This window comes from Bufo gargarizans, chromosome 2 (genome assembly GCF_014858855.1).
Source record: "Bufo gargarizans isolate SCDJY-AF-19 chromosome 2, ASM1485885v1, whole genome shotgun sequence".
Classification (NCBI taxonomy): domain Eukaryota; kingdom Metazoa; phylum Chordata; class Amphibia; order Anura; family Bufonidae; genus Bufo; species Bufo gargarizans.
The window spans coordinates 46,329,834-46,342,917 of NC_058081.1; the positions used below are offsets into that span (position 1 = coordinate 46,329,834).

Here is a 13,084-nt window from a genome sequence, read left to right on the forward strand (position 1 = left end):
GATACAGCACACATAAGTAACACGTTAGACTTAAGAATTACACTTCTGTACATGTTAACATCTACACTGGAAAACCCTTGAAGATCTGCACTGCAGGTCAATTTACTCTGTGGATTTTTTATTTTTTTAATCTAATTTGCTGCTACTTATTTGCGTACACTAATGGCTAGAATAGACTCCCTTTAAGGCTACTTTCACACTAGCGTTCATAGGTCCGTTCGTGAGCTCCGTTTGAAGGAGCTCACGAGCGGACCCGAACGCCTCCGTCCAGCCCTGATGCAGTCTGAATGGAGCGGATCCGCTCAGACTGCATCAGTCTGGCGGCGTTCAGCCTCCGCTCGCCTCCGCACGGACAGGCGGACAGCTGAACGCTGCTTGCAGCGTTCAGCTGTCCGCCTGGCCGTGCGGAGGCGTGCGGATCCGTTCAGACTTACAATGTAAGTCAATGGGAACGGATCCGCTTGAAGATGTCACCATATGGCTCAATCTTCAAGCGGATCCGTCCCCCATTGACTTTACATTGAAAGTCTGAACGGATCCGCTCAGGCTACTTGCGCACTTGCGAAATTTTTCTAAGTTATTAATGCAGACGGATCCGTACTGAACGGAGCCTCCGTCTGCATTAATATGATCGGATCTGTTCAGAACGGATCCGATCAAGCGCAAGTGTGAAAGTAGCCTAAGTAGTTTCTTAAGAAACGGTACAAAGAAAATCTCATCATACAGAGATGGTAGACGGAACATTACAGAGACAGACATAGGTTGGAAAGCCCATCCCCCAATTTCCAGCAATTGGATTTACAACAACATGTCTGAGTCATGCCATAATCTAACAGAGCTAGAGGTTTTGGCTCAATTCCTAGACTGACAGAATGAAAAATGTGTTAAATAATTTTTTATTTTTTTTTAACTGAGGATGCAGGAAAAGTGCACAATGACAAGGAAGATGACAAACACCCCTGTGAAGTATATTTCTAGTCTGTGTTACCCAACTAACTTTCCATGACCCACAATACCCTCCAGCAGCAGCATGTAGACTATGAGCACATGGGGCATCATGGGAAACTACAGGATTTATTTTGCCTAGATGGAATCATTTCCCAGTCTCAGTCCTAGCATCCCGCCACAGCCATTTTTTTCCATCGGCAAGTTCAAATACCGCCTCGTTTACACGGTTACGACCACCCTGCAATCCATCAGCAGTGGCCGAACTTGCACACTATAGGAAATAGCGTCAGCCTATGTGCGCCCCCACAGTCCCGGCGAACAGAGAAACTGAGATGCTTTTCCCTATGGTGTGCAAGCACGACCACCATTAATGGATTGCAGGTTTGTCGTAACCATGGAGACAAACAGCAAAGGAAGCAATATGGATAACAATATACACTCACCTAAAGAATTATTAGGAACACCATACTAATACGGTGTTGAGCCCCCTTTTGCCTTCAGAACTGCCTTAATTCTACATGGCATTGATTCAACAAGGTGCTGATAGCATTCTTTAGAAATGTTGGCCCATATTGATAGGATAGCATCTTGCAGTTGATGGAGATTTGAGAGATGCACATCCAGGGCACAAAGCTCCCGTTCCACCACATCCCAAGATGCTCTATTGGGTTGAGATCTGGTGACTGTGGGGGCCATTTTAGTATAGTGAACTCATTGTCATGTTCAAGAAACCAATTTGAAATGATTCGAGCTTTGTGACATGGTGCATTATCCTGCTGGAAGTAGCCATCAGAGGATGGGTACATGGTGGTCATGAAGGGATGGACATGGTCAGAAACAATGCTCAGGTAGCCTGTTGCATTTAAACGATGGCCAATTGGCACTAAGGGGCCTAAAGTGGGCCCATAAAACATCCCCCACACCATTACACCACCACCACCAGCCTGCACAGTAGTAACAAGGCATGATAGATGCATGTTCTCATTCTGTTTACGCCAAATTCGGACTCTACCATTTGAATGTCTCAACAGAAATCGAGACTCATCAGACTAGGCAACATTTTTCCAGTCTTCAACAGTCCAATTTTGTGAGCTCGTGCAAATTGTAGCCTCTTTTTCCTATTTGTAGTGGAGATGAGTGGTACCCGGTGGGGTCTTCTGCTGTTGTAGCCCATCTTTCTTTCCCATTCTGACATTCAGTTTGGAGTTCAGGAGATTGTCTTGACCAGGACCACAACCCTACATGCATTGAAGCAACTGCCATGTGATTGGTTGACTAGATAATCGCATTAATGAGAAATAGAACAGGTGTTCCTAATAATTCTTTAGGTGAGTGTATAAGTGCCTTGTAATAACTTTCTCTACATGATAAATGCCATTCACTGAAGTGACAAAACCCATTTAAGGCTGGGTTCACACAGGCGAGAATTCTGAACGAATTGCACCCGCACTGAATCCGGACCCATTCATTTCTATGGGGCTGTGCACATGCGTGAAAATCACCGCATGCTCTATATTGTGCGTTTTTCACGCAACGCAGGCCCTACAGAAGTGAATAGGGCTGTGTGAAAAAACGGAAACATCTGCAAGGAAGTGCGGATGCGGTGCGATTTTCACGCATGGTTGCCAAGATGAAAGTCTATTCACAGTATAATTTTCTCTTGTAACATGGTTATAAGGGAAAATAATAGCATTATTTAATACAGAATGCTAAGTAGAAGGTCAATTGAAGGGTTAAAAAATAAATTAACTCACCTCCTCCAATTGATCGAGTTAATTTTATTTTCATTGTTATAAGGGAAAATAATAAAATTTACAGAATACTGAACCCAAACTTCTGTGAAGAAGTCCGGGTTCGGGTACAAAACATGCCGATTTTTCTCACGCACGTGCAAAACGCATTAAAACACTTTGGGAAAAATAAATAAAATATGGTTACCTTGGCAACCGGACACCTTCACAGGCTTCCCATGGTGCTGAAGTCTGATCAGACTAAGTGTAAAGTGAAAATACAGTACACTACAGAGTGTACTGTATTATACAGACATCAGACCCACTGGATCTTCAAGAACCAAGTGGGTCTGGGTCAAAAAATAAATACATACATTTATCACTGATTAAAAAAATAAAAATAATGCACTACACAGATAACCGCATCCGTAATAACCTGCTCTATAAAAACATGACCTAACCCCTCAGGTGAATACCGAAAAAAAAAAAAAATAATATTTTTCACCTTACATCATAAAAAGTGCAATAGCAAGCAATCAAGAAGTCATACGCACCCCAAAATAGTGCTATTTAAACTGTCATCTCATCCCGCAAAAATCATACCCTACCCAAGATAATCGCCCAAAAACTGAAAAGAAAACTATGGCTCTCGGACTATGGAGACACTAAAACATGTTTTTTTTTTTGTTTCAAAAATGAAATAAATTGTGTAAAACTTAAATAAAAGGGTTAACAAAGTTTGTAAAAATCAGTTTTGTATACCTTGAGGGGTGTAGTTTCTAAAATGGGGTCACTTTTTTGGAGTTTCTACTTTAGGGGTGCATCGGGGGGCCTCAAATGGGACATGGTGTCAAAATACCAGTCCAGCAAAATCTGCCTTCCAAAAACCATATGTCATTCCTTTCCTTCTGCGCCCTGCCGTGTGCCCGTACAGCAGTTTACGACCACATATGGGGTGTTTCTGCAAACTACAGAATCAGGGCCATAAATATTGAGTTTTGTTTTGCTGTTAACCTATGTATTATAAAAGTAGAGATATTGCAATTTGGAAATTAGCAAATCTTTCAACATTTTGTGTAAATTTATTTTTATAAATAACAATGTATTATTTGACTCCATTTTACCAGTGTCATGAAGTACAATATGTGATGAAAAACCAATCTCAGAATGGCCTGGATAAGTAAAAGCATTTTAAAGTTATTCACACACAAAGTGACACTGGTCAGATTTGCAAAAAATGGCCTGGTTCTTAAGGTGAAAATGAGCCCAGTCCATAAGGGGTTAAAGGTCTGCGCATGCGCGGACCGGAAGAACTGATTCGTTAATAAGGAAAGTGTTCAGAAATTTTGGCCGGAGAGAAAACTGCAGCATGCTGCGGTATTATCGCCGTCCTGATCAGTCAAAAAGACATACTGATGCATCCTGAACGGATTGCTCTCCATTCAGAATGCATTAGGATAAAACTGATCAGTTTTTTCTGGTATGGAGCCCCTAGGACGGAACTCAATACCGGAAAAGAAAAATGCTAGTGAGAAAGTACCCTTACATAATAGGGTATTCAAAGGTATTCAAAACTGATTTTACAAGCTTTCTTAACACTTTAGGTGTTCCACAAGAATTAAAGAAAAATGTAAACGACATTTCAGAATTTCACTTTAATCCATTTTTTCTAGTAACAAATCAAGGGTTAACAGCCAAACAAAACTGAATATTTACTACCCCGATTCTGTAGTTTACAGAAACACCCCATGTGTGGTTGTAAACTGCTGTACGGGCACACGGCAGGGGGCAGAAAGAAAGGAACGCCATTTTAAGTTGCCATGTCACTTTTTTAAAAACTGATGCACCCCTAGAGTAGAAACGTAAAAAATAAAAAAAATAAAAAAAAAGACCCCATTTTGGAAACTACGGGATAAGGTGGCAGTTTTGTTGGTAATATTTTAGGGTACATATGATTTTTGGTTGTTCTATATTACACTATTTGTGATGCAAAAAATAGCTGTTTTGGCACAGTTTACATTTTTTTGTTAATTACAACGTTCATCTGACCGGTTAGATCATGTGGTATTTTCACAGAGCAGGTTGTTATGGATGCGACAATACCAAATATGTATATTTTTTGGGGTTGTTTGTTTTAGTTTTACATAATAAAGCATTTTTTTTTAGTGTCTCCATATTCTGAAAGCCAGATGACTGTTTGGTACTATTTTGGGGTGCATATGACTTTTTAATCACTTTATGTGATGTAAGGTGACAAAATATGGATTTTTTGACACCATTTTATTTTTTACAGTGTTCACCTGAGGGTTTAGTTCATGTGATATTTTTATAGAGCAGGTTGTTACGGACCCAATTTGTCAATTTTATTTTTTATTTTTTACATTTAACACAAAAGCATTTTTGAGACAAAAACAAGCGGATCCGTCCCCCATTGACTTTACATTGAAAGTCTGAACGGATCCGCTCAGGCATCTTGCGCACTTAGAAAATTTTCTAAGTTATTAATGCAGACGGATCCGTACTGAACGGAGCCTCCGTCTGCATTAATATGATCGGATCCGTTCAGAACGGATCCGATCAAGCGCTAGTGTGAAAGTAGCCTAAGGTGACAAAAAAAAATGTTTATTTTGCAGTTTTATTTTATTTTCTTGACGGTGCCCACCTCGATACCTAATATGTGTTTTTTTATTTTTTACTTATTTTTTTCACTTTATTTTGGGAAAAGGACGAGTTTTTTTTGCATTTTTTTTTATTTTTTTTACTTGAAACTTTTTTTTACTTCTTTTTCCAGTTTATTTTTTGTCCCACTCCTGGACTTCAACTTACAGCTTCCTGCCTGTGAGATCCAGGGGGCTGTTTTTCATATGCCAGGCATGTCCAAACTGCGGCCCTCCAGCTGTTGCAAAACTACAACTCCCAGCATGCCTGGGTAGCTTACAGCTATTAGGGCATGCTGGGAGTTGTAGTTTTGCAACAGATGGAGGGCCGCAGTTTGGACATGCCAGTCATAGGCTCTCACGGAAGGCAGCCACAATGCCTAAGGAAAGCATCGGGTCCTCGTCACAGCAGCGCGGGGATCCAATGGCAGCTCCCTCCCTCTACAGACATTGCACGTGCCGCGGTCAGCGCTGACCGCGACACATCAAGGGTTAATGCGCCGGCATCTGTGTTTTCACTGATGCTGGCCCATACAGCAGGGGTGCGGCTATCAGTGAATGCCTGCCCCCCCCCCCAACTGCCCGATCAGCATGATGTCTTTAAGTCCCGGACAGATGTGACACAAATGGGTCCTTAAGTGCTTGTTGTCAGGCAAGATCCATCCCTGATAACAGATTCAGAAGATGGCTGAAAGGAAGTGTGCGTGTGTGTACATAGTGGGAAGTAAGGGAAGAGAGGACGCTGGATACAGTGCTGGCAGAAGGGAGACACCCCCTGCTTCTGTCAGAAATGCATCTATCTGTGCTGCTGAAACAGACTTTAGGTTCTGAAGCTGTCAGCCCTGACTGGACAGTGCAAGAGTACAGTGGCAAACCTTTTCTGCTGCCAATAATTTTGCTTCAGATTTCACCTTCTGTATTGCAAAGGGTGAAATCTGTGATGGAAACCTACCAGCATAAATTGCCATATTGTGGATTTAAAATTCTGCACTGCAAGACCCTTAGGCTTCATGCACATATCTGTTATGCGTTTTGCGGTCCGCAAAACACAGATGGCATCCGTGTGGATTCCGCAATTTGCGGAAGGGCATGGACAGCCATTGATATAACCCGTCCTATTCTTGTCCGTTTTGTAGGCAGTTATATCTTTTATGCGGACCACGGAACGGAGCAATGGATGCGGACAGCACATGGAGTCAGGGCTCCAGATGGCGACCAAAATGGTTGCCAATGCGACTTAGAATTGCAAAATGGCGACAAGACTTTGTAGTCTTCTTGCCATTTGCGCCTAGACCCTTCACTGCTCTGACGCTTTCACACACAAGACTGACATGGCACGCACTGTTGTCAGCGCATGCCATGTTCTCAGCAGCACAGAGGATAAGAAGGCAGTCCCTCCACCCTGTAGCGCTGCTGCCACCAATGGACTGATAGGAGGGGAGGGGCTGTGGCCACTGCGCCACCAATCAATATCGTTTATACCTGAATACAAACGCAGGCTGCGGGTGCCGGCCATATCCCATACCCGGCACCCAGCCTCTGACTGCGCGCTGCAATATGCCGCTATTAACCCGGCGGATCTCAGGGTTTTCTATAACTGAACGCCGTAACAGAAAAAAAAAAAAAAAAAAAAGTGCAATTTGCCATTTTTTTTGTCACTTTGTCCCGACAAAACTTAGGATCGGACTGTTCTATTACGGTCCAGACGTTCCATAAAATGTGGAATGCACACAGCTTTTTGGGCGTTTTATTTTTTTTCACATGGTATCAAGTATCAAAATAGAGTTATAATTTTGTTATCGGGACAACCCTAGGTAAGACATGTCTTTTACTTATTATACCGTAATGATATGTATTTTAAATTTGGCGACTAACTTTTTCAGGTTAGGAGCCAATGGCTCCTTGATATATTTTTTTGTCTGGAGCCCTGGGAGTGCTGTCCTCATCTTGTGCGGCCCCACTGAAGTGAATGGGAATGGAAAAACTGCAGTGTAATAAAGTCCCAACAAAGTGAGGCCCCATGCACACGGCCGTGTTTCACAATATGATCTATACCAGTGTATTACTGTACTGTGCCGGCAGCAGGGAGCGCACGGCGTCATAGCAACCAGTGACGCCGTGCGCTCCTGCTCTCAGGAGGTATCCAGGCCGCGGTTCCACGGCCCGCACACGGCTGTGAAACACGGCAGTGTGCATGAGGCCTGAAGGAGATTACACAAATCACACGCACACCCTGCTTTTTTTTTCCTTAGGTGCCGTCGAAACCGACTTGCCGTGTCGATTTAGAAATCTGCAGCCTGTCAATTGGACGTGGCATCTTTCATGCAGATTGTAACCTTTGCAACGCAAAAATTTTAGCGTGGATTTTGTGCGGAAACGCACAGAAATCCGCACGAGAATCCATATGGAATTTCTTTGTCCAAGCCTGCATCTGTGTGCAGGTACACTTAAAGGGATTGTCCTGCAGAAGTTTTTCTATATGGCTCACACTGGGTTAAAAAGAAGAAAAAGCTTACACTGACCCCCGGCCGCTGCTGAATATAGAGGCATCGGAATGGGAGTGATGAGGGATCAGTGTGGTCAGTATGGATTTGTTTTTTTGTTTTTTTTTTAAAGGGTTATTCCAGTGATTACAAATGCATCCCTTTACCCACATACGGTACATTTTATGTAATATACCTTAATTTGAAATAGATTGCTTTCCCTCTTTTCAAGACGTCATCTAATTAGGTGAACATAGGGGTTGGCTCAGGTCCAGTTAGTGTCTATGCCACTCCCCCTTCAGTCCGCCGCATTAGGGTACTTTCACACTTGCGTTGTTTGATTCCGGCTGGCAGTTCCGTTGCCTGAACTGACTGCCTGATCAGGCAAACTGTATGCAAACGCATGCAATTTTTTCAGACTGATCAGGATCCTGCATTCTGGCATTTTGAATGCACCAATACATTCCTATGGAAAATCTTCAGGGTTTTTTTCGCCGGAGATAAAACCGTAGCATGCTGCGGTTTTCTCTTTTGTCTGATCAGTCAAAACAACTGAACTGAAGACATCCTGAACGGATTACTCTCCATTCAGAATGCATGGGGATAAAAGTGATCAGTTCTTTTCTGGTATAGAGCCCCTGTGACGGAACTCTATGCCGGAAAAGAAAAACGCTAATGTGAAAGTACCCTCAGAATTACTTTTCGTCTATCAGTAAGGCGACAGAACTACTGGACATCTGGCCTCATGAAAACGATGCCAGAAGAGAGGGAAATTTGTGAAATTTCAAATAAAGATAAGTTACTAAAATGCATAAGTGGGTATGTAATAACTCTGGAGCCTCTATTCTTATGACTAGGTTGTGCCATTCCTCTTATTCCTGCTAGGAGGAGGGCTGGGCAATAAATCAAATTCATTTGATTAATTTTCCCATATAAAGTCAGACCAATTTTTTTTTTTCTTCCGCGTAGTATCAGCGCAGCCTGTATAAAGTCCATGCCGTCCAGGATTAATGGCACAGACTGAAGTGACCTGGCACAAAGCGGGTAAGGGCCAAGTTCCCAGTGTCCAAGGTGTGATGACCCGAGCGGTGGCTGCAGTCATGAGGAGCTGGGATGCAGCAGGCAATAGGAAGAAGCAGAGGTCACAATAACACCTGTATAAGTGCCAGACGCCTGTTCAGGCCATTTTACTCCCTGGAAAAAGTCTGAGGCGTACCAAAACGCCTTAGACTTTTCCCTGCTTTTCATCAGTGCAGGGCGCGCTGTGAACGGTACAGGCAGCGCAGCGATGCTGCCTGTAATAACCAATAGCTAAGCTCCGTACAGCAAGGAGCTTTGCTATTTGTTAGTTTGGGCGGGCGCTGGAGCGATAAAGCACCCTGCAGCAGGGGAAGCTGGAAGGAGAAGGGCCAGCTCCTGGAGGTGGCTGAAGCAAGGAGTGCTGCGTGCGCAAGGACCTGAGAAGCATGGCGGAGGAGCTGAAGCCTACAGCCCAGACACCAAGATGGACCTGCAGAAGAAGGTGACAGCGCAGGGTGTAATGTATGTAATGCAGTGTGTGATCATCACACGCCGCGCCACACACATCACAGGCATGCATACATCACATGCCGCGCCACACACATCACAGGCATGCATACATCACACACGCAGCGTGTGATGTACGTGGGCCGGCTATTATAGCCAAGTGGTAAAGTACGGGGAAGATCAACCATGGTAACATATATAAGTTTTGTGTGTGTACATTAAATGTATGACAAAAACGTGATGTGAACCTGGCCTAACTGAACAGACTCCGCCAACTATGATGGAGTCCGTTCAGTTTCCGTTCTCTTTTTACCAGACAAAAAAAGTCCTTCATACAAGGTTTTTTTGTCTGCCCTTTTTGACAGAATCTTCAACAGAGGCTCCAATGCAGATGTGAACAAGTCTAGGCCTATGTTTTATGTATCTGAATTCCTGCAAATTTTACTCTTCTGGAAAAATGTAGTGCGACCTCTGGGAAGAAGCATTGGGCGCCTAGGGGTTGGAGGAAGCTCCCAGTGTGTCTTGCTGCTGCTTCCCCTGGTATCAGTGTGCCCCAGTGCTGCTGACAAGTGGGGGTGATGCATAGATGGTGGGCACAGTCAGGTGACCTGCCCCGGGCACTTCCTCTTCTAAGGAGTAAGAGACAGCTTCTCCCTTACCCCTGCCCAGGACAGGGGATCAGGAGGAGACGTGAAGTGTGCTATAAGTAATGCCAGTCAAACCAAGGCTTGATCTGTGGGCAGAGGTGCCTTGCATCAGTCCTGGTGATCACCTGAATGTGTTTGTAGTGTGTCACTGGGTCCACTGACATCCCTGTAATGCAGCTGGGTATTTACAATGGTAGTCTGGTGACTATCACACTGGCAGTGCCAATCACTACCTTGTATTTTCTCTTATTCTCTGCTGTCCTAACACTGCACAGCCATTAGCCCAGACTCTCTCTCTCCCCCCCCCCCCCCCACTGGCAGGATGACCATACCCTTAAGTTATTGGAGGGCCTATGGGGTTAACCAGCAGAGATGTCCCCTAACCCAATGCCACCCCTCGTTCTACGTGCAGCTTATGGGGCCTGACTTTGCCAATTACAATTTAATGGTCAGGGCTGTGGAGGGATGAGTGTTGAGCGGCTGCTCTACTGAAACGGGGGTGACAGCTCTCCCTAAACTATGTGAACTCCATAACACCTAGAATGGAAAGTTAGTGGCACCTGCCCAGCCATGTCAGGATATCCGACTCCTGTGTAAACCTAATGTACCCAATCCAGAATAGAAACTGAAACCTGGGAGAACACGATCCCGCTTCTAAAGACCCCGAGGAACATGGACATGGTTTTTAGTTAATTTATTAAGAAACAAAAAATTTGACATTATAGCTGATAATCATCCATGAAGAATTTTTTCCCATGAGCACCCAGCCCTAGTATGAGGATCTGAATGAATTGCCAGAAGTTTGCAAAAAAGATCTAGATGGGTGTTACCAGTTTGGGGGGGTCCCCGCAGTAACATTAGCAGTTCTGATTGGATAATGTCCGACTGTGGAGCGACACCCCCCGGAACGGCACAACATGCAGTCATTAGAATAGATGCTCCAGAACTAGTTTTACTTGGGGAGTGCCAGTAGTTACCAAAAACATGTCAGGAGAGGTGACAGGTCCTATTTAAAGGGCTTTTCCAAGTTCAGAAAAAAATGCAGCAAAGGGAGGAAACCCAAGAAATAAAAAGCTGCATTACTTGCCTGTTAAATCCAGCGCCACTACACCCCACCGGTCCTTATGTGGCTGCATGTCCGAATGACAAGGTGGCAGCTGTGGCCAATCCCTAGCTTCAGCAGTCACATCATCACTACAGTCAGGAGTAGCGGCGGGTGATTTATAAGTAATGCTTCTTGTTTTATTGCTTTTCGGCCTATTAATAAGCATGACGCCAAATGTTAAAGGCGCTGCCCGCTGCTCTTAGTCACCTGGGAAGAACTTCAAAAACTAAAAAGGTAAATTGCATAAAGGTGTTATGACCCACTACTACACAATGCCAGGAACAGGAATTAACCCCAAGCCTATGATGGTACACGGTGGTCCCCTACACCTCAATACAGGAAGGACGAAGCAGGCCCAAGTGAAAAACAAAAGCCACGGGCCCATATCACACCCCGTATCTGCCACTAGCTAATGAGTCACAGGCCACCCTTATCCCTCAGCCATCTACAAGAGCCACAAGAAGCAAAACCTGGAATAAAAGCCAACAATCTGCACAAGGGGTTAACGAGGGCCAACTACAGAATCAGCCCGCACTATGGCCCTGCACCACAAAAGTGACAAACAAGTTGGCCAGGTCTGGGGCACACCATATAAGGACCAGGCAGCAGCACCTGGCTGGCACTGCCACTATATAGGGGGCAAGGGCACATGACAACCTACCTGAGCTGATGAAAAGTTGAAGTGAGGGGAAAGTGGCCACCACATTGGGGTGCATCCCTCTGAGGGGGGCTGGAAGGAGAGATGACGGCGCCTCCTTATAAGGAGGTCACCCAACTCCTGCAGGCACTTGCGAACCAGCTTTCTGCCTGAAGTTGAGTCAGGTGAAGGCCCCACAACCCTGGGCACATGTCAGTCACCCCCCAACCGTCCCAAACATGAGCAGAGTGTCACAGTCCAGACAGCAAGGCACCCCAACAAGAGGTCACCCCAGTCCTGCCCGCCACCTGCCCGTGTACCTGGCTCTTCTGGTAGCTTTCAAAGGCCCGTAGGGCGCTGTCGGTGAGCTTCACGTGGAAGACGGACACCCTTCCTCCGACCCTCCCGCAGGACAGCCCGTAACTCCGCTCCTCCTGCAGCGCCGCCATCTTAACAACACCATTCCCCACGGTAGCGGCTCGTTCCCATCCCCTAGAAGGACCTGACGTCACGAGTCACGTGGCCGCGATCACATGACCACGGGGGGGGGGGGGGGGGGAGCCGAGATTCAAATGGCGTACATTGAGGATAAAGGTGGTGGTCCTGGAGGGCTGCTTCTCTCAGGCCCCCTAGATTTCATTTGGCCTGCCATTGTAGAGACGTATAGAATGAGTTTCATACGTAGACTGAACAGGGCATCAGTAGTGTAGCTTCTAATATGTCCTATATTCCAATATGTCCACCCTTAGGGTACTTTCACACTTGCAGCAGAGGATTCCAGCAGGCAGTTCTGTTGCCTGAAACGGATGCGGATTCGTCTCGCAAATGCATTGCAATTCTGGATCCGTCATTTCGGTTGTCACCCAGAAAAACAGATCCGGTATTTTATTTTATTTTTTTTCGTTTTGCCAGAACACTTCGGGCCGGATCTGGCATTAATACATTTAAATGGAAATTAATGCCGGATCCGGCTTTCCGGCAAGTGTTCAGGATTTTTGGCCGGAGAGAAAACTGCAGCATGCTGCGGTATTTTCTCTGGCCAAAAAACGTAAGAGGGACTGAACTGATGCATCCTGAACGGATTGCTTTCCATTCAGAATGTATTCGGATAAAACTGATCAGTCTTTTCCGGTGTTGAGCCCCTAGGACGGAACTCTATGCTGGAAAAGAAAAACGCTAGTGTGAAAGTACCCTTAGGGCTCTTTCACACAGGGGGATGCCGTGCGGGTAATCAGCTGCGTGAAAGAGAGCCAAGCCCCGTTCTGGACAGCAGAGACATGGAGCAGTAACATGATTGATAATGCTCTGTGCCTCTCTGTGACCTTTTTACTACAAAATCACAATGCGACA

At 45.1% G+C, this 13,084-nt stretch overlaps 1 protein-coding gene across 1 annotated transcript in view; it reads right to left on the bottom strand.

Moving 5' to 3' along the window:
• ELL (elongation factor for RNA polymerase II) overlaps window positions 1-12,239 on the bottom strand; it is a 115,003-nt gene extending 102,764 nt beyond the window's left edge. Inside the window, exon 1 of the mRNA XM_044278872.1 lies at window positions 12,055-12,239. Within this exon, the coding sequence (XP_044134807.1) occupies window positions 12,055-12,183 (129 nt within the window). The 5' untranslated portion in view covers window positions 12,184-12,239. The remainder of the gene's footprint in view (window positions 1-12,054) is intronic.
• Between the last annotated feature and the right edge of the window lie 845 nt (window positions 12,240-13,084).